We start from the raw sequence: 20,855 nt of genomic DNA on the forward strand, positions 1-20,855 counted from the left end.
AGGGCGAGCTGCCCACTCACCCAGATGAGCAGCTGCGTGAAGACCACGTTGGCCATGGCGCTGGAGAGGTGCAGGGCTGTGCGGCCATCACCGTCCCCATAGGTCTCATTCACCTCCTCCTTGGAGCCGTGGGCCAGCAGCATCACCAGCAGCCGCAGGTCATCCTCCACCACGGCGCGCAGCAGTTGCTGTCCCAGCGGCACGTCCGAGCTCGGCAGCGGGGCCAGGAAGAGCTTCTGCTCGTACTTGGCCCGGATCCAGCGTTCCTTCTCCTCCCTGCGGCCACAGGTCCGTCAGTTGGGGCAGGAGCCCACGCGGGGGGCCCAGGAGGTGGCCAGGAGAGCAAGCAGGGTGCAAGGGAGAGATGGTGAGAGTGGCACACACGGGGGTCTTGGGGGACCGGGGAAGCTGACACTGAAGGCAGGCCCCTGGGAGGCAGCAGGGCTGTGGGGGGCTGCGAGGGGCAAGAAGGTTCCAGACAGGCCCATGTGGTGGCTTATCTGGCCGTCGAAGTCTCTGGATTGGCAGCGCTGGAACAAAGCAGGTGGGGGCCCGGCACAGGGGGCCTGGCAGTCCCTATCTCCCACCCATTCTCCCCATCTCAGAACTCAGGCTAGGGGCTCCCCACCACACAGCGATAGGAACCCTGCGCATGCGCCTCCTGCTGGCCCCCTGACCTGCTGATAACACTCAGAAAGGGCCTGTTGTTGTGAGCCGCCTGAGTGACAGGCCCCACCGAGGGGGAGGGCCGCCCCCAGGGGCCCACTGCCAAGCACAGCAGCCGCTCCTTTTAACCCTTCTAACACTGTCATGGCCAGCAGCCACTGGGCACCCACCAGCCCTAGTCTGTCCACATGCTGGAAGATCCCACCCCTCATCAACCCACCAACCTGCAGGCTTCAGGCCCTGGCTTTGAGTAGCCATCCAGGGCCCCTTCCCAGACGCTGTTGGCTAGGGCATTGCCCATGGCGGTCATCACGGCCAGCAGCTCGGGCGGCCAATCGTCGAGGTCGAGGGAGCGGACCCGGGACAGGTGAGCCCCCAGGTGCCGGTGGATGCCCGAGCACTCGATGCACATGAGGGCGCCCAGATTCAGGCTTGCCCAGTCCGGATCTAGATCAGGAGAGGAACCCCATGCAGCAGGCCAGCAGCTGCCAAGGGACGACTGGACAAACCCTCCCGGCCTCTTCCCGGGCCCATCCAGCTGCCTTGGCACTCACTGGGCGCGTCGCAGTCAATGCAGAAGCTGTTGCCGCGAACAGTGCGGACGGCCTGCACGGCCAGAGCTGTGTTCTGGTTTCCCAGGCGAGCCTGCCGCAAGGTGCGAGGGACAGGGTGGTGGCCAGTCAGTTGCCAAGGCCCCATGCAGTCCCGTTCTCGTGACCTCCCACCCCACGCAGGCTCAGCAGCCCCTATGCTGACCTTGTCCTTGGCGCTGCGGCAGCCCTGCAGGCTGGCCAGGATCTGAGCCTGCACGCTCTGAACCCACAGTTCCCGTTCTTCTGCCGTGGAGGCCTCGAAGTGCCACGTCTGTCCGGTGAGCGACACCACCACGAACTCAAACGACTCCTCTGCCTCTGGGGAAGGGGGGGTTGACGCCGTCAGGTCCCATCACTGCTAACTCCAGTCCCCGCCCCACTCTGCTGGCACTTGCTCCCCCTCCATGACCACGGCTGCCCGCCAGGCCCCCTCGAGGGCAACCTGCAGGGGCTAGAAGGAAGGCCAGCAAACTCCCAAACCTCCATCCCTAACCACCTGTGGAGCCTGAGGCCTGGGTGTGCAGAAGGGTGGTGCAAAGTTCCAGCAGCCCTGGCACTGCCAGGAAGGGGGTTCTGGCAAGCCAGGGAGGGGTGGTTCCAGCCCAGTGACTGGAGAAGGAGGCAGTGGGGTGCTAGGAGGCAAGTGTTGGGAGAGGCTGGAAGGGGAGCGGGCGTGGGCACCATCCGTACGTGTCAGCTGCAGCCGCCTCATTTTGCAGCTCATTAAACCCAATATTCCTGACAGCGTCAGTGTGGGGCTCCTGGGAGCTGGGCCCCTCCCCCACAACGCTGCCACAGCAAGCCAGGAAGGGCAAGTGGATGTGGCGTAGAGGGTCCCTCCAGGAGCACATGATATTGGGGGACCGGCTTGGGGTGGGCCGGAAGCTGCCAGCAATGCTGTGAAGCTCACCCCAGCTCTACATCTAGTCCCCCTGGGGGATGGCCACACATGGGTCTCATTCCCTCAAGGGTCAGGACCCCAGAGGCAAACACTTCCTGACAATCAGCAGGGCCTGCCGTAGGGGCGGGAGACAGTTCGGGCACCTGTGGAGGCTCACAGCACCTGCGCCCCGGGCAGCCTCTCGCCTCACTGACATCCCCAGCCTCTACTGAACACTTCCTGTCCCCGCCACCTGCTAGGGTCCCTCAGCTGCACTGCCAACTCTGCTTTCCTCACACCCCAGCCTGGTGCCCCACCTCACACTGGTAGCCTGCGGTCACCTGTGGGCCATGACCACTAAGCGTCACTGTGGCACATGGTTGGCCGAGAGTGGCACCCTCCCCACCCTGGCAGAGCAGGAAGGACAAACTATATGCCCACAGAAGTCAATTTGTTCGGCACAAAGAGACCCCAACCCCAGAAGAGACAGGTGTTGAAGCTGCGGGGGTGGGGGGACCATCAGAAGAGTGGCAGGATAACTAATCAGGACAATTGATGATGGGGAAGGCACCACGGGTTGGAAGTGTGAGCAGCTGGAAGTCCATGGCCTACAGAAGACCAAGCAGAGACCTGGCTAATCCACACACACACACACACACACACACACGGGAAGCACCTATTATGTACCCAGTACTTGGCAGTTGAACGGGTGACATAAGAGACACAGAACACAAACATCCTTGCCGCGGGCCTTGGAAGTCACTGCAGTGGCCTGCTTTCGCCTTCTTCAGGGATAAGAGAAGGAAGCTCGCATTGCAGCAGGGAGGGTCTCAGGCGAGCACAAGTAGGGAGGGCCTGAAGATAGAGGCCTGGATGACGCCAAGAGGCCTCGGAAATGCTTCTGCCAGAAGCTGATGCTAAAGTAAGTGCTTAGTCCGCCTTGAGCAGGAGGCTGTTAGCTTTGCTACGTTATCCCTGGATCCCGCTGCCCCACCTCCTGTGCCCGAGCGCCCTCGGGGGTCCCCCCTAACCTTCAGCGGCACTGCTGGGGCCATCTGGTCGGGGGGTCCCGGTGCTCTTTTTCCGGCGATGCTTCTTCCGGTTGGAGTGGGGAGATGGGGGAGGCTCCAGCTTGGGGCTGGAACTGAGTGCCTCGGCTGGGTCACTGGCTGGTGAGGAGGGGAGAGGTGGAGAAGTGTGGGACGGGGTGTGGGGGGGAGCATGGGGCATGGCAGGGCGCAGGGCCCAGGAAGGAGAGAGCCAGGCCTGCCACCTGGGGGCCACACCACACCTCTGTGGGCCGAGGGGTCTGCCCAGGCTCCCCAGAAGCCAATGCGGAGAGGGAAAGAGAAACAGAGAGAAGGCAACTTGGAGCAGACACAAGCAGAGGAAGTGGCCCTCCAGCCTGGAGGGGTAGGAGGAGGCCCCAGGAACTCACAGGGAGCTGAAACCCCAGCAGCTCCGCACCAAATTTATCCTCAATCACACTCCCCGCTCCTCACAATTAATAGCAGAATTAGAAACAATCAGGGAGCTGCCTAATTACTGTCAATTAGAGCGCGCTAATCAAGCTCCGGCTCCCACACCCCGCCCGGCGCTCACCACTAAATGTCAAACTTCATTAGAGGCAGACGCGCGCTCCCGCCCTCCCCGCGTTCCTCCTTCCAGACTCAACAGAGAGGTCTCACCAGGGCCCAGCACCGGCCACCACCACGCAGGGACTGTGACCCCGGGGCCGGATCCCCTCCACCTGTCCTGGGGCTGGGCTGGGCCAGAAGGTGGCTCAACCGCTGGCCCCTGGCCGCTGGGCTGCGAGGGCATCTCGGGAGACACTCTCCCAGCAGCACAGCAGAGGGGGCGCGGGGTGGAGAAGGGGATCCACTGCCCCGTTCCTGGATTACCAGGGGGCAGAGGAGCAGACCAGAGGGCTGTGCCCTGTCTTTAGCTTTGGGAACCGCTGAGGAGCAGGGTCTGGAAGCCCAAGCGTTAGGATTCGGGTGAAAGTAAGAAGGGTTGAAGAAGGGGACACACACACACACACACACACACACACACACACACACACACACACACACACACACACACACACACACACACACACACACACACACACACACACACACACACACACACACACACACACACACACACACACACACACACACACACACACACACACACACACACACACACACACACACACACACACACACACACACACACACACACACACACCTCTTCCCCCCCCCCCCCCCCCCAAGGGAGCCGGCCGCTTTCCAGCCTTGGGCAAACGACAGGGGAGGCGAGATGGAGTTTCCCCACCCACCCAGGATGGGGCGGGGTTCTAGCCACACGGGCAGGACCCCTGAGCTCTCAGTACAGTTCCGCGGACCCCGCTGCCTTCGGAACGGCTTGCACAGCGTCAGAGTCCCCAGCCTCTAACCTCGCTGCTCAGCCCTTCCCTGGCGCCCCCGCGGAGAGGCTGATGAGCCGACTCGCGGGGGGCTGATGGCGACCGGGAGAGCGAGGCAGAAGGAGCTGCACAGGGCGGGCCTCTAGCGCCGCCGCTGGCCGAGCCCGGGACCTGCAGCCCTAGAGGATGGGCTCGGCGCTAGGGGAGGCTCGGGCCTCTGCGGTGTGTGCAGGTCCTCAGGCTGCAGCATCAGTCAGCCACGGACCCTGGAAGGGCCCCGAGGGTCCGACCACTGAGCACCTCTGGGGCTGAAAGTGTTCTGTGGCTCCCCTCCTCTCTGCTTGCCTAACGGGGGGGGGCCCCAGCTGCTGCCGAGATGCCACTCACCAGGGTGCTGCGTGCTGGGGGGCAGGGCAGAGGCCTCACTCCACTGGTCGGTGCTGGAAACGGAGCAGGAGCGCTGGTGCAGCCCCTGGGGGCTCGGGCCAGCCCAGGCTGAGCTGCTGACGGGGCGCTCAGAATGCAAGGAAGTGCTGCTGGCCGAGTGGGGGGCACCTGGGAGGTGGGGGGTGGAGGTGAGGCTGGGAGAGGGGCAGAACTCCAGAAATGCCAGCAGGTTACTAAGGAAAATTCAGAGGGAGGGTCCGGCCTCAGCAGGTAGCAGCCAGGCATACTAGAGGAGCCCTTCATGCCTCAGGGGGCAGCCTGGCCCCAGACCAGGACACTCCCTTCTCTCCTGAGCCATAAAGAGGGCCAAGGGCAGGGACTCCGTCCCCTCCGTGAGGTCTCCCCATCAAGTGCCCCAGGCAGGGGAGTGGGGGAGTGCTCCCAACCTGGCTGGGCTGTGTACTGACCCCACCCCACCTCTCCTGGCCCAGGCCCAGGCCCTGCACCTTGCATCTTAGTCCACAAACGCCATTTGCTCTGCCTTGGCTTTGCTGCCATTCTGACGAGAAATAAGTGTATCAAATTCAAGTAATTATGTCTAATTAGTATTAGTAATTATCCTGTTGGGCTGGAGAAAATTAATCTTTCGTTTCCCATCAGGGAAGAATGGCAAAGCCGAGGGGAACCAAAGGCTCTGGGAGTGCAGCGGCTGGGCAGGCTGAGCCTTGGGGGGAGGACAGACTCTCGCCCCCAGCAGGCTGTGGGGTCCTCCAGGCTGGAATCCTGGGCTGGGCAGGCCAGGCCTAGCAGGGGAGGACAGACCCTCGCTCCCAGCAGACTGTGGGGCCCTCCAAGCTGGAACCCTGGCAACAGTCATGGGCCTCAGAGGCCCTGCCGAAACCTAAGTTCCCTGCCCTGTAAGATTGAGAGTAGTAACTTGACGTCAGGAGGAAGAAATGGCCAGGGGAGCCCAACCTCAGAAGCTGGCCAGATATGGAGGCTGTGGGGTGAGGCAATCAGGGGCCTGAAGCTGGGCTGAAGCAGAGGGAGCAGACAGAAGCCAGGTCTGCGGGGGGTGCACAGCCATGGGTGCCTCCCAGCAGCCAGGCAGGTGTGTGGGACTGGGGTCTGGCCAGGCCAGCACAGGAAGCAGCTGGAAGGTCAAGGAGCAGGCTGGCAGCACAGTGCTTAGGGAGGCCCGAGGCAAGTTGTTGTTTCTCTTGTTTTAGGAACAACACTCACAGCAGGACTGGACACAGCAGATGCAGAGTCACACCCGTGTGCTGCCGAGACAGGCCAGTGTGTCCCCTTGCAGCCCCCAACCCCAGCCCTCAGGAGACCTGACGGTGTGGCTGCCTCCCAGCCCAGTCATTCTCCTCCCATCCTCAGCGAGGCTTCCAGAGGACACACTCGCTCCCTGGTTTCTCACCCACCTTGCTACCCCTGACCAGGTCCTGCTTCATTTGCATCTAGCTTCCTAACCCTAGCCTGCGCCCCACCACCCCCCAGCCCCATCCAAAGAGAGCCCGGGCCCAACTCTCCTCCCCAAGCCCCCCAACCCAAAACCCTGAGGGAGGAAAAGTGCTTTCCCTTTTCTTTGTTAATTCTCCCCTCATTACGCCTGCAATCCCACAATCAGTGTGCACTGTAATTGTCGAATTTGATGCTAATGATTAATGAATTAAACATGGAGCCATCAATTAGTCCTCGGAGGATAATTCTGCATAAAGCAGCGGATAATGTAATTACAGTAACAAAGATAATGAGATGTTAACATCGCCCGGTGAGCGGGAGACATGTGTGTGTGCACGCGGGTCGGTGTCAGTGTGCGGCTGCGGGCATGCGGCGTGGTAGGCGCCGTCAGTGCGTTCCCGCGTGTGGGTGCTGTAATTAGGGGAGCGTGCGCACCAGCTTCCTCTTGCAAGCCACTTCAGCGCCCCGGGGGCAGGTGGCCTGGGCCTGGAACCAGAAACCTAAGCCAACCAGCCAGGGTGCATCAGCTCCCTGTACAGGCCTGGCACTGCCACCAGCTCAGCTGGGTCTGTGCCCCTAACACATCCTACAGGCTCCCCACTAGGGTGCAACCCCAGCATTTCCACCTCCCATGGGAGGCACACTGGCTTCTTTGGACCCACAATCTTGACTTCCCAGTGTTGCAGTGGCCCGGTGGCTGGTGTGGAGACGACTACCGTGCCCCACAGCGTTGACCTGCTCGGTGGTGGCCACCCTCACGACACACACACACACACACACACACACACACACACACACACGCTGTACCACGCTGGGAAGCTGCTGCCTAACCCAGCTGTTGCAGCCCAAGTGCCAGCAGCACTCTGAATGGGTGGTCCTTAGTTTGGGGTCTCTGGTTCATCCCAGGGGACTTGGTATCCTTACCCCGGACCCCCCGCTATGTCTGAAGCCCCCTCCTATCACCATGACAAGCAGACACATGCCCTGAGCCTCCCAGGAAAGACAGCACACACCCCGGCTCAGGACCTCCAGAGCTGACAGCTGACACAGGGGCAGGGCAGCGACCCCAGCTGCTGTTTCTGGGTCCAGCGAGGACACGATCAGAGGGGACCTAGAGATCTTAGAAAGAAAGGTTCAGAAGCCCAGGGAGTGGAGTGTTGGGGCAAGAGAACAGGGTATAGGGAAAGACAGTCCCATAAGAGTTAGGGGCCCCAGAGCAGAAGCCTGAGGGAGAGGGGACAAGCGAAGACTAGGAAGTCCCTGGGACAGATGATCTTGTGTGTAAACCCATACGATCCCACCGAAAGGTATGAGAAAAGCTGCACCTCCACGCCTCTCAGCCTCCACCTTCCTTCCGACGGCCCCATCCTCCAGCACAGCCCCGCCTTGTGAGCCCAATGGACTCGGGCCGCTCTGTCCCTCTCACCTCCTGCCTCTGTGTGGCAAGGCAGGCGGAGAGGCTGGCCCATCCCTCCAGTCACCTGCTCAGCTCCAGATGCAAAGAGGGTCTCCACCTCGTTCCCCAAACTGACCGCTCCTCTAGAAGTCTGCTGCTGTCTTAGTGAGTGCCCCCACAGCTGAGATAACCCCAAAGTGAGGGACCAGCTGGGCAACAGGTCGGGAGCCTCGTACCCAGACTCAAAAGTGGTAGGTAGGCCCATGGCCTGCTCCCTTGACCACACTGTGGCCATGCCCAGCCTTCCAGTACTTTCCACCTGATCCACCAAGAAGGCCGCCTCACCTGTGCCCCCACCCAGTTGTGTGTGACTCCGCTCCATGGGCAGCCCGTTGGCACGGGGGCTGGTTCCCGGGGCTGTGGCAGGCGTGGCTCGGGGCAGACGCTTGCCTGGCACCTTCACCGTGGTCCGCAGCAGGTCAATCTCCTTGCCGTGGATATTCTGCATGTAATCCTAGATGTCACAAGAGTGAGATGTAGAGTGGTCAGCGTGGTTCACTTTACAACAGTCCTCAACAACTCTATGTCCCCCAGCTGTGCTGCTTCCTGAGGTTGGGAGGGTGTGGGAGGTGGAAGCAAAGATCAAATCTTAAAACAAACAGGGCCCAGTGCGATAGCCTAGCGGCTAATGTCCTTGCCTTGCACGCGCCGGGATCCCATATACGTGCTGGGTCTTGTCCTTGCAGTCCCATCCAGCTCCCTGCTTGTGGCCCGGGAAAGCTGTCAAGGATGGCCCAGGACCTTCGGACCCTGCACCCACGTGGGAGACCCGGAAGAGGCTCTGGGCTCCCGGCTTCAGATCAGTGCAACTCTGGCCATTGCAACCACTTGGGGAGTGAATCAATAGAAGATCTTCTCTGTCTCTCCTCCTCTCTATATCTGACTTTCCAATTAAAAAAAAAAGCCCATCTCTGAGGGCTGGCGTTATGACCCAGAGGGTGAGTGCAGCTGCCGCTCATGACACCAGCACCCCCATCAGAGTACCTGATGGCTCTGCTTCCAGTGCAGCTCCCTGCTGTTGCACCCGGGAGAGCAACAGAGGAAGGCCCAGGCACATGGGCATTGCCACCCATGTGTGCAGCCTAGATGGAGCTCCTGGTCTAGTGGACGAAACAGTTCTCTCTCTTACTCTTTCAGATAAAAAAAATATGTATTTTAAAAGATTTATTTATTTTTATTGGAAAAGCAAATTTATACAGAAGAGATGGAAAGATCTTCCATCCACTGTTCACTGCCCCAAAGTGGCTGCAATGGCTGGAGCTGAGCTGATCTGAAGCCAGGAGCCAGGAGCTTCCTCCAGGTCTCCCACGTGAATGCACAGTCCCAAGGCTTTGGGCCATCCAAAGAGTGCCAGGGTAGCAGAAGGGCAGAGATGCAGGCATGGTTGGTAGGGGTAGCATGGCAGGGGAACAGGGCTGCTTTCCCAGGCCACAAGCAGGGAGCTGGATAGGAGGTGGAGTGCCTGGGACATGAACCAGTGCCGACATGGGATCCCGAAGCATGCAAGGTGAGGATTTAGCCACTGAGCTATTATGCTGAACGCTCAAATAAATAAATCTTAAAACAACACCCACAAACATCACCCGCCCAAAGTTCCCAGGTCCCAGGTCTGGAAGGAAGCAAGGTCGGGGGGGATCTAGGGACATGGAGCAGGGTACCTGAGGCTTAGCCCCTTACAGCAGCCAGCGATGTGGAGGTTGAGCCCTGGGCAAAGAGGGCTTCTGGAGACAGCCCTAAGACGGTGGACAGGACCCTACCCTCTGGGGGCTGGGGAGATGGTCCTGTGCTTCTCCCCGTTTCAGAAGCACCCCGGGAACCTTCAAAAGCCTAACCTGGTATTAAACATTTGCTGGACAATTTAGAGGGAAACACCCACCATTTCTGCTGGACTTGAGAATACAGCCACGGGCCTCCCAGTTCTTAGCCCTTCTACCGCTAATGGTCACTGGTGTCTCAGCAGCAGCCAGGCATGCCATGTGCCAGGGCAGTGCACCAAAGACACACACACACACACACGCGCGCGCGCGCGCACATATACACAGCACAAGTGTCACCTCCCAGCCTTCCACGCCAGGGTAGTACATCAAAGATGCACCCATACACCCACACATGATTCAAGTGTCATCTCCTGGCCTTCCACACCCACTCTGCAGGTAAACAGGCTGCTGGAGGCCAGGTGCCCTGCAGTTACCCCCCAAGGCGGGGTACCGGTTTTTCAGATCCCCATAGCTGCGCTCTACATGCAGTTTCTTCAACCTGTTCTAGGCACAGGGATGCTCTGCGTCTTCGGCTCGGAGACAACACAGCCTGGCTGAGGGCAAAGTTGGCAAGACCTGCAGGCCCCTCCACACCCCAACCCCAGGGCATCTCCTAAACCCAGAGCCGGGCCTAGCTGCACCTCCTGCTTCTCACCTCTCCTTCTAGTCCTCCCTTCTAGGTCTCCGTCACAGTCATGCTCCCACACCCTGGTCCCCCATGGTGGCAGATCCTCCCCACGGGGCCACATGCCTTCCCGGGAGAAGCAGCAAGGTGGCTGCCAGGGCAGCAGGGTCTCCAGAAGGCAGCCCTGTTCCCCTGGCATGCTATTCCTACCAACCATGCCTGCATCTCTGCCCTCCTGCTACCCTGGCACTCTGTGGGGGGCAGTGCCCGGCCCCGGGAACACACACTCTGGGCATCTGCTCCCTGTCTCGGGACCACAGGCCACAGTCTCTGCTGGCCATCTCTGGCTCGGGCAAGGCTTCTTCGACCACCTCTAGGCCCATAGTCTGCCTAGAGCTGCCAAGGTTCTTCTCACAGAGATGGCCAGGAAGGAAGCCAACCCAGGACCCCTTTTTCTGCTGGCCCCTCTTCTGTGTCCCTCAAACTAAACCTTCAGTGTTGCCTTGCCAGTCACTGTGGACCTCTGGTCTCTCAGCCCAGTGCCCAAGGTGTGACTATACTGTTAATGCTTCCTTTCTCCACCTCCATCCCACAAACTCAACTTCTACAGGTTTTTGTCCCTGGTCTCTGCACATACTGATCCCTGGTCCCTGCACATACTGATCCCTTATCCCTGCTTGTACCTGTCCAGTTGCATCTTGGATTGGCCACTCTAGACAACTGCCAACAGCTGGCTGGGCCGAAGGCACAGCTGTTGTCATCTCCCAGGGGAGGGACTTGGACCGCTCTAGTTCACAAGGAGGTCACAGCATCTGTGAGCTTCCAAGCCCACTCACACAGCCCTGGGACGCCCAGGCTGGGATGTGGCAGAAGTTGACCGGATGCCAAGCATGAGAGTTACACGGAGGTGACTCTGTTCAGGGCCAAAGAGCCAGAAACTGGATTCAGGGGAAAGGGCTGTCCCACGTGAGCATCTCTGACTGCCCTGGATGGGGAGTCCAGGAGCTCACAGAGGCCACCATCCACAGTGCTGGACCTTGTGCCCTGTGCCCGGCCAGCTCCAGGGCCCAGCACCAGGAGGGGACCTCAGGAGCAGAGCAACAGCGTTTCCCTCCGTCAGCAGAACGGGGAGCGCGGCGGTGGTGGTGGCGGCGGCTCAGGAGAGCGGTCACCACGGCTGCCTTTATTACCCACCATCAAACAGCAATTTCTTCCCCAGCCTCCTCGCTAATTACCCAGCCAGCGTTCTCATCTCGTTTTATTACTGGAATTAACAACGAGTTCAGAGCGTGGAAAGCTATTAAGATGTGTGATTAAGCCACATTCAATTAGTTTCTACAAACAATTTAATTGATGTTGCAGATAGAATTAACAGAAGGTGATTGTGTGAATGGCTCCGTTGGCTGCAAAATGGGGGAGGCTGTGGCGGGCTCTCTCGGGCCAGGCAAGGATCGAGCATGAAGCTCAAGGCTTGCCCACCAACCCATCCCCTGCACATCCGGTCCAGCCTGCCCTGACCCACCTCCACCACTGGGTAAGGTGGTGCCGGCACCTGCTACTGTGCCTCAGCTCTTAGGTGAGATCGCCCCGTGGAAGTGGGGGACCAAGCAGGGAACTCCAGGCTCTGGAATTCCCAGAGGGCCTGCCCTCCACATTCCCCACTGGGGAGGCTGCCTGCTCACAGGTGGGAAGGCAGCCTGGTCATGCCAGCAGCTGGAGTTTGCTGGAGTTGAAGCAGGTGGCAAAGAGTAAGCAGAAGAAGTTAAGGCAACAGGCACAGTGAAGGGCCAGAGAGGAGTGGGGGAGGTGAGAAGCCCCGGGTGGGAAGTACACACAGAGCCCTGAGCACAGCAAACCTCTGACCTGGCTCCATGTGGCCCTCTGTGGTCACAGCCCAGTTCCTTGTTAGTTCTGTGCCTCCTCCTCGTCTGGATGGGTTCTAGGCCTCTGGCAGTTCCTCCATGTCCAGCCACGAAGGGACATGAACAGGGAGCCGTGGGAAGCCAGGGAAGAGCTACCGCTGACTGACCGGCAACTGGCTCTTGGGTGCTGCCTGGACCATCCTCTTCACAGCTTCCTGGGCCCTACAACTACCTGCCCCTCAGAGAGCACCTCACAAAGGACACCCCTATGGGCCCGGAAGCTCCAGCACCCATTCCTGTCACAGGCAGCAGGAGAGGGGGTGCCTGGGGAACCTTCCTGTATCCAATGCCTTTCCTGGGATGCCCCAAAGAGATCTGAGCTCTGGGCAAGTGCAGACAGATCTGGGTGTTGCTGAGTCAATCAAGAGTCCACATTTCAGCCGGAAGAAGGCAGGGGGTAGGTGAGTCACACCAGCAGGCTGTGTTCGCCTTCCCCTCTGTCCCACAGACACAGCCTGCTGCCTCTTGGCATCCCTCTTCTCCACTCTGGGTGTCCTTCACTAGCTGGGGTAAGCAGAGAGCATGGGCTGAGCGCCCAGCCGGGCTGGCACAAAGCAGAAGGGCTAACCCTGCGTGGTGGGAAAGTCCGAAGCTCAGAGCACTCATGAGCCTACCAATCAGGGGGACAGAAATGCAGCCGGGGGGACTTGGCAGGTGCCACTTCCCGGGGTTTCCTATCTGGCACGATGCTGCAAGGGCCCCCTCCATCCGTTAATGTGGTCAAACTATCCCCCGACATACTGCCGCCCTCCCTAAGAGGCAGCTCCGTCCCAGCCCCATGGCAATAAGACTTTGTGCCTGCTGAGGGTCCTTGGACCACCTCTGATGCCTTCACCTCTGCTCAGTGTCACTCCCAGCAAGCTGTGCTGTTCCCTCATCACTTCTTAGGGACTGAGAAGCAGGCCAAGGTCTGTGGGAAGCGGCCAAGGAGTTACTGAACCAAACGGAGGGAACGCCACTCTGGCAGCCCCGCTTAGCCTCATCCCAGCCCTGTTCCTGTGCTGGGAGGTGGGTAGACTGAGGAACAAGGTGAGGAGGGTTCCCCAGAAGGCCCCCTGGGGCTGCCTGGGCACTGCCCTTGGCACTGGGCTGGGGCGGGACCCAGCACTTCCCAGGGTACAGATTCAAAGGCAGGCTGGGGACCCTCAGAGGCAGGCCCAGGGCCTCGGGCCCGGGGGTGGGGCCGGCCCACGTGCTGTGCTCGAGGGGCTTCACGGGAGAACTCATTAGCCCCGCAGTGGGGTGGTGACAGAGATGGATTCTGGTGACAGCTGTGTGCTGGAGCCACGCAGGGAGGGGAGAGGGAAGGAGGATGTGTGGGCGGGACTGCCACAGGGGCTACTCTGCAATGCCTGCAGCCCTAGGACCCCGGCCACACACCTGCAGAAGCCTCTGCAACACCAGTTTCTTCCTCACCTCCCAGAGGACATTCCTGAGGGCCCAGGGACAGCCTTGCCCACTCCTGCCTCCTCTACCACCCCAGGCCCTGCAGCCTGGAGCTCCCCCCGCTGGCATGGCCCAGCTGAAGACAACCACTGAGCAGCATCAGCACAGAGCCCTTAAAGAGCTGTGCGAGTGAGCGCGTCCCTGTGCTTTCAATAGCTGGGATGTGGGACGGCCAGCCCTGCTGCCCGGAGGGCCAGCCTAGCACCTGCTGGGTGGGGTATGGGCAGTATGGGTCCCTGGCAGAGCACAGCCCTGACCTATTGCCCATGCTCCACCCTGAGTGTGAGTGCTCGGCTAGGCCTGCATCCCGTGCCCTTGTCAAGCAACCAGTGAGGTCCTTCCTCAAGGGAGACGCCACACGGGATCACATTCACGAGGTTGTGGTACAGTGTTAAACTGCTGCCTACAGGCCCGGCGAGATAGTGTAGTGGTTAAAGTTCTCGCCTTGAATGCACCAGCATCCCATATGGGCACTGGTTCTAACCCCGGCAGCTCCACTTCCCATCCAGCTCCCTGCTTGTGGCCTGGAAAAGCAGTTGAGGACGGCCCAAAGTTTTGGGACTCTGCACCCGCGTGGGAGACCTGGAAGAAACTCCTGGCTCCTGGCTTTGGAATTGGCTCAGCTCCAGCTGTTGCAGCCGTTTGGGGAGTGAATCAACGGACAGAAGATCTTCCTCTGTGTCTCTCCTCCTTTCTGTATATCTGACTTTCCAATAAATAAATCTTAATAAATAAGTAAATAAATAAATAAATAAACTGCTGCCTACAATGCTGGCAGGCCCATATTGGCACGATGGAACCGTGGTTCGAGTCCCGGCTGCTCTTGTTCTACTTCTGCTAAGATGCCAGGGAAAGGAGTGGATGATGGTCCAAGTGTGTGGGCCCCTGCACCCACGCGGGAGTCCAAGATAGGAGCTCCGGGCTCCTGGCCTTCGTTGGACCCAACACTAGCTGTTGCAGCCATCTGGGGAGTGAATCAGTGGGTTAAAAAATCTTTCCCCTTTACCTCTTTCTCTTTCTCTAGAACTCTGCCTTTCAAATAAATAAATAAATTCTTAGAGAAAAAAACACAATCCCTGCAGTCTTGGTTAATCTTCCCCCCCAGGACTCAAACCCCTGAGCCCAGACTCACATGCAGGCTGGGGTGATAGGTGAGCAGTCCATTATCACACAGCGTCACATATTTCTTCTTCCACTCCTTGTTGAGGGACTTGCCGCTGCGCTTCAGCAGGATGCCCTGTAAACACAGCTGTGGTCAGAGATCACGAGCCAGCCCCACCTGCCCCCGCCAGGCCACCCCCGCTGCACGGCAGCAGAAAGGCCTCTGAACTTGGGTGCACCAGCTAGATAGCTCCTGCCATGGAACTCAGTCGGCCTGGGCATGAAACACCCTCTCTCCAGCAGAGCTGGTCAAGCGTCTGGACAGCTGCAGGGGTGGTGAGGCGCTGGGCACCTGGAGTGAAAAAGCAGCCGCGATCTCAGGGACAGCCTGGCTAGCAACTCCTCTATGAAAGCTCTGGACTGCCCCCGTCAAAGCTGGCCACTGGGACAACCCAGCGTTCCACCTCAACGGATGCACATCCCCCATGACCAGGAAGCCGCTGGCCCAAGACCAGGAGATTAGCATCAGACAGGGATCAGCTCAGTAGTCAGCCACTGCACACATGCAGCACACACCTGCTAGAAGAACTGGGGGACAGGGCCCCACGCGGTAGCCTATTGGCTAAAGTCCTTGCCTTGAATACGCCAGGAGCCCATATGGGTGCCGGTTCTGATCCTGGCAGCCCCGTTTCCCATCCAGCTCCCTGCTTGTGGCCTGGGAAAACAGTAAAGCACGGCCCAAAGCCTTGGGACCCTGCACCCGCGTGGGAGACCTGGAAGAAACTCCTGGCTCCTAACTTTGGATTAGCTCGGCTTCGGCTGTTGTGGCCGCTTGGGGAGTAACTCAACTGGATGGAGGATCTTCCTTTCTGTCTCGCCTCATCTCTGCACATCTGACTTTGCAATAAAGATACATAAATTCTTCAAAAAAAAAAACAACAACAGGGGACAGCTCCTCGGGCCTACATGGTGGGCAGCTAGGGAGGGCAGGAGGCAGATCCCACCAACAGACAGACCGAGATGGTGCCCCTCCACAGCTCCGTGCGCCTGCCTGCCTGCCTTCCCTCGGGCCAGAGCTCCTCTAGTGAGCACCCCCAGCACCCCCAGACTGTGCAACAACAGCTGCCACAACAAGGACTGGGAGGTGATAGGGTTGGGCCCCAGGACCAGCATCAACCCAGGGGCTCTCCCCACAGCTCCTTAACCTCAGGAGGTGCAGCTCCCCATTGAGATCTCAATGAGACTCCCATAAGAGGAGGAGGAGGAGGGACACAGTAGGCCCAGGAGGAAGAGCTGAGAAAGGCATTGGAAAACAGGAGGGAAAAGCTCCCCTCCAGCTGACTGAGACAGTGCGCTTAGTCCACACCAGGGAGGAGCCCCAGCAGAGGCCCAGGACACGGAGGGAGAGCGAGGGGCTGCTTCCCCGCCTTTAGCCTCTGGTCCCCAAGACCCAGCACAGGTGTCAGCACTGCACTCCAGCAGCACACCTGCCTCCTCAAGGCGGCTCAGGGGACCCTGACCCGTCCTTGTCGCCCATACCTCACCACAGGGCGAGGACAGAGAAGGGCACACGACTCTAGGGGCTCAGGTAGCTCCACCCACAGGCTCCCCTTTCCCAAGGACACCCCACACCTTTGCTTTTCTCTCCTGCCTGTCACCCCCAGGCGACAAACGCCATTTGCAGGTGGTCACCTAAGAGAGGACGTGGAGTCCGTGGCCCTCTGAGGACATATCAGTGTGGGACACCCTTCCGGGGAGCGCCTACTGATTAGTTTATGCTGTATGTGTGTGCCAGGGTATTGCACTGAGCCCTGTAAAACGTAGTTCGTAGTTATCAAACAATGGTCAACGGGGGTGCAGCAGGACACGTATTCAGCCGAGGACTAATGACCCAACCACAGCCTCTCCCACTGGATAACCTGCATTGAAGCCCCAACTCCATCACCCCATTCTAACTTCCAGCTCAGATGAAGCCTGAAAGGAAGCTCAAGTGATGGGGCCCCAGCCACCCAGATGGTAAGACCTGGATCAAGTCCTGGAGCCACTGCACACATTCTGCTGAGTGAAGCAGCAGGTGGTCAGTGCTGTGTCAATAAACAATCTAGAAAGGAGGCTTCTGAAGGCAGGTGCGTTCTGGCTTCCTCAGTGTGGCCCTGCCTTCCAGTCTGGGTCACCTGCCTTGGTGCCCCGGGCCTGGCATGCTCCACCCAGCACAGGCCAGGGACGGCAGTGGCTGTGAGCACAGCCCACAGTACAACGGGCCCCTGGTCCTCGGCCATGACAAGCACCTCTGAGGACAAAGGGCCACCAGCTTCTGCAGAAACCCTTGGGAATCATGTCTGACCACGTGCAGATGTGTGGGTGGAGCTTCCTTCACGGGCAGCCACCTCACAGGGCTGCAGGCTCCAATCCCAACCCCGGCTGCCCTTCCTCTGCCCCTCTCTCCCTGCCCTCACAGGTTCAGTCTTTGCTTCCAATCCGGCTACGGCAGAAGGCAGACCCTGCTCCCCTTGGCCACTGCTAGGCCAGAGCATGGAAGCAACCTTGGACTTGAGGCCTGCAGAGCCCCTCCCACCCACTCAGCCTGCTGGACCTCCTGGCCTGGATGTCTGCTGCGTTCCCCTTGCCCCCACCTCTCTCCTTGCTCCACACCTGCACTGCGAGCAGCTCCAGCAGCTCTGGGAGAGGCCGGGCAGTGTTACCGGGAGGGAGTGGGCGGAGCGCACGGGGCTGGGCAAGCGCGGCTGGCAGGGCCCGACCCGACCCGGCCGCCCACTCAGCTCCGCTGCCCACCTCTCGCCGGGGAGCCACACCCGCCTATCGCCACACTGTCCCGGCTCCCTAAGCTATCCCATCCCACCCCGCGGTTCCAGAAGGGAGAAGAGCTACAGGGGTTCTGCTCCCCTCCCTGGCCGGCCGGCTGCGCACGGCGGAGCAGGAAGCAATCTGGGGCGGAGTGGGAGCGGTGCGGAGGCGACAGCCCCCAGAGGACCCGTTCCCGCCGCCGCCTCCCTCCCAGCTCCGCCAGCCGACTTAATTGCGGAGTCCGGATTGATTGGGAATGCAAATGGCAACTGAAATGCAATCTCTACTCCCAGCAGGAGCTGGGGGGGGGAGGGGATGGAACAGAAACTGGGGGGAATGGGGGGCGGGGAAAAGGGCGGGGCCACAGAATGGGCGGTTGAACCAGTCCCAACAAGCAATTGGGGGGGATCTGCTCCCATCACCCCACCCCAATGCATGGCTGGGAGGGGAGGGGAGAGAGCGCCTACAGGTCCCTACCTGTGTGCGGCAGGGACCTAACACCTAAAGGAAGGGGCAGGCAATACCTGCCCAGCAGCACAGGCCCCCAGCAGGAAGCCGGGGGCAAGCTGACCAGCCAGCTTCTGGGGGCTGATTCCCAGGGTTCCTTCTCCCTATCCCCTGCCTGCAGAGGACTTGGGGAACAAATAAGCCACCTCCAAGCCGTCACCGCCCCCAGACAGGAAGGGGAGTGTGTTTACTGATTACACATATTCAGGTACACAGCCACTCAGGAAACACACGCCTCGCTCACATTTCCTACTCCAAGCAGGGAGTGGAGTGGAGACTGTGCCCCAGCACGCATTCCACCCACCGCAGCCAGGGAGGTGCCCGGCACTGCAGAGCCACATGCACTGTGGCTCGTGTGGACCCTCATCTACGACACTGACGTGCACACGCAAGCACAGGAGACGATGCGGGGCTCTGTGCCTGGAGCCTTTCCTGCGACCTCCCAGTGTGGCAGCCCAGCCACCTGCTATCATCCCCGACAGGCACAACTGCGACAGGTGCTTGATGAGAGTGAGGTGAGGCTGACTCCCAGCCTCCCCTTCCTCCCCGCCCCCCACACACTTGCTGGCACTCTTGCAGGTCACACTGGCTAGCCCCAGTCCCCAAGAGTGCACACTGCCCACAGGTCCCCTGCCTGTGCAGGCCAAACCTGCCCATGCGGTCTGGCTCGCTTCCCTGGCTACCGATCCCAGCCCCCTCTGTGGTCAGAGCTTGACAGTATTAGTCCTGGTAGACACAGCGTCTTCTACCACCAGATCCCAGAAAGAGCCATGTCAAGTCAGTACTTGGGGGGATCCAACAGCCAGGCTTCCACCACACTCCTCCTCCCCTAACCAGTTCTCATAGGCCCTGAGCTCCTTGGGGTCATTACCACCCAAGATTTCCTTACTCTGCCACCATTCTGAGCACAGTTGCCTTCCAGTGTCCAACGTCTTTTCTAGCTCATGGATCCATGGCTGGAGGTCTGGGGGAAGCCAGGCCTCAGGGTGCCTAGGATCCACTCCTACACACTGCAATGTCTCAGAAAGGAAGAGTCTCACATCCGGAAAATGACACCATTAAACATAGATGGGTGTAAACCGCACCCCCTCCCGCTCCAGACACACCCCTGCAAATTATTTGCTTCTGGATAGAAGGCCCAGACAAAGCTCTCCAGGCTGAATTGGGAACCAGCAACCGCTGGCGGAACCAAAGGCGTCGGCAGGTAGCTCTCTGCTGCCCTCTAGTGGCAATCAGAAGGTAGAGGCAGAGCCACGAGCCCAGGGAAGGACTGGTGAAGGAAGGAAAGGCCTCACTTGGCCTCCTGCCTGGACCACATGTCCCCTCCTTAAGGGCATGAGAGGGCGGCCTCTCAACACAGAAGCCAGAGGAGTAGCAGCCTCTGGTACTTGCTGGGCCTCGCTCCCAGCTGTCCTAGGACCACCAGGGCAGGCGAGTGCTGACCTGTTTGATGGGGATGGCCCGACCGCTTCCGATACTGTCCAGCTTGCAGTCAGCAGCCTTCTTCTCTCTGTCCAGGTCAGCACCCTTCCGAGACTGCAAGAGAAAACAGGAGGAGTTGTTGACGGGGGTGGCCAGGGTCTCAGGAGGGATGGGAGGGGGCGGGGAAACTGCCCAGCTAGCATCTCCTCTCCACCCTCCCTCCTTCCTTCCTCCCTCCTCCTCGACAGCCCTGGCGCTGGGGCGGGAAGGAATTGAGACCACGAGTATTCCAACGGGTTTATTCTTACACACGGCACCGTACAGAGCAGCACAGGTCACTGAGCCGGGCCCACCCCTCACAAGAGCAAGTACAGGAAGGACTGGGGCGTGAGGAGCACGCAGCCCGGGGGGCGGGGCCTGGGGGCCAGGAGGGACCAGGAGAGGTGGCCAGTGGGGACTGAGGGCTGGCCGGGAGCACGCCGACCAACCAGGGCGGTAGGGACAGGAGAGACCGCGAGTGAGCGGGCAGGTGGCCCGGCTGCGGCACAGACACCACACGGCACGTGGCACCGAGAGCGTCGCGTGGCCCAAGGGGGCACAGTGGATGGAGAGAGAGAGGAGAGAGGCCAGAAGAGGCCCTTTGCGCCCTGCCAAGCTCCTGGGGCAGAGTCCGCCTGAAACGCGGATCCTAGGAAATGGTGGGGTGGTGGTGAGGGAGGAGGCCAGAAAGAGGGGCAAGGCAAGCGCGGCGACAGCGGTGGCTTCCGGAGGAACAGGAGCAGGAACAGGAACGGCGGAAGTCCATGCAGGAAGGAGCAGAGGAGGGGAGGGGCAGGAAAGCGCCCCCCAGGAGCAGCTGGGCCGGTGGGGCGGTGGGCCGGGCCTCCCCCGCCCCTCTGGGCCTCGTCGCGCTGGCCGGGCCGGGCTGGCGTGGGGCCGAGCTCCCTTCTTCTCCATGCAGCGAGCCTGGCGCAGCGTCCGGGCCGGGACCAGGTCTCCGGCAGCCCCCCAGCGCGGACTCCGGCGCTCCTAGCCTTCCCTGGGGGGGGGGGTGTGGGGGTTAGTTACAAAGGTTCTTGTGGGTGTCTGGAGCGGGCGCTGGCGGCCGCTTCTCATGGGAGAGCAGTCCCAGGGCCCGGGCCGCCTCCGGCCCCGACAGGGGCAATGTCCAGAGGTGCTGTGTCACCACCTGGTCTTCTAATTTGGAAGGAGTTGGAAAGGCCTTTTTGTTGATGAAAAGTTGGAAACAGTGGCACATATCTGCAAATATCGAGAGAATAGAGATTTTTGGCAAGTTAGACTCAAGCCCCCGCACAAGTCGGTCAGCACTGGTGAGGGCACAGACCCAGGAGCCTGGGGAGAGGCGGCAGCGGGATGAAGAGGAGGAGGAGGAGGAGGCGGA

At 60.2% G+C, this 20,855-nt stretch overlaps 1 protein-coding gene across 10 annotated transcripts in view; it reads right to left on the reverse strand.

Annotated features, from left to right (window-relative positions):
* Positions 1–20,855, reverse strand: part of AGAP3 (ArfGAP with GTPase domain, ankyrin repeat and PH domain 3) — a 51,997-nt gene that overhangs the window by 671 nt on the left and 30,471 nt on the right. For 3 of the 10 annotated variants that reach the window (XM_036497297.2, XM_058681340.1, XM_036497300.2), the window contains 9 exons: positions 19,475–19,567; positions 14,751–14,855; positions 8,154–8,322; positions 4,940–5,107; positions 3,171–3,308; positions 1,423–1,577; positions 1,221–1,311; positions 891–1,113; positions 21–276 (listed from right to left, as the gene is read on the reverse strand). In XM_036497297.2, coding sequence (XP_036353190.2) covers positions 21–276; positions 891–1,113; positions 1,221–1,311; positions 1,423–1,577; positions 3,171–3,308; positions 4,940–5,107; positions 8,154–8,322; positions 14,751–14,855; positions 19,475–19,567 — 1,398 coding nt within the window. Of the gene's footprint in view, positions 1–20; positions 277–890; positions 1,114–1,220; positions 1,312–1,422; positions 1,578–3,170; positions 3,309–4,939; positions 5,108–8,153; positions 8,323–14,750; positions 14,856–19,474; positions 19,568–19,736; positions 20,714–20,855 lie in introns of those variants that run through there. The other 7 variants (XM_036497299.2, XM_058681343.1, XM_058681345.1 and 4 more) reach the window with 4 other exon arrangements.

The sequence above is a fragment of the Ochotona princeps genome, chromosome 25 (assembly GCF_030435755.1).
Source record: "Ochotona princeps isolate mOchPri1 chromosome 25, mOchPri1.hap1, whole genome shotgun sequence".
Lineage (NCBI taxonomy): Eukaryota > Metazoa > Chordata > Mammalia > Lagomorpha > Ochotonidae > Ochotona > Ochotona princeps.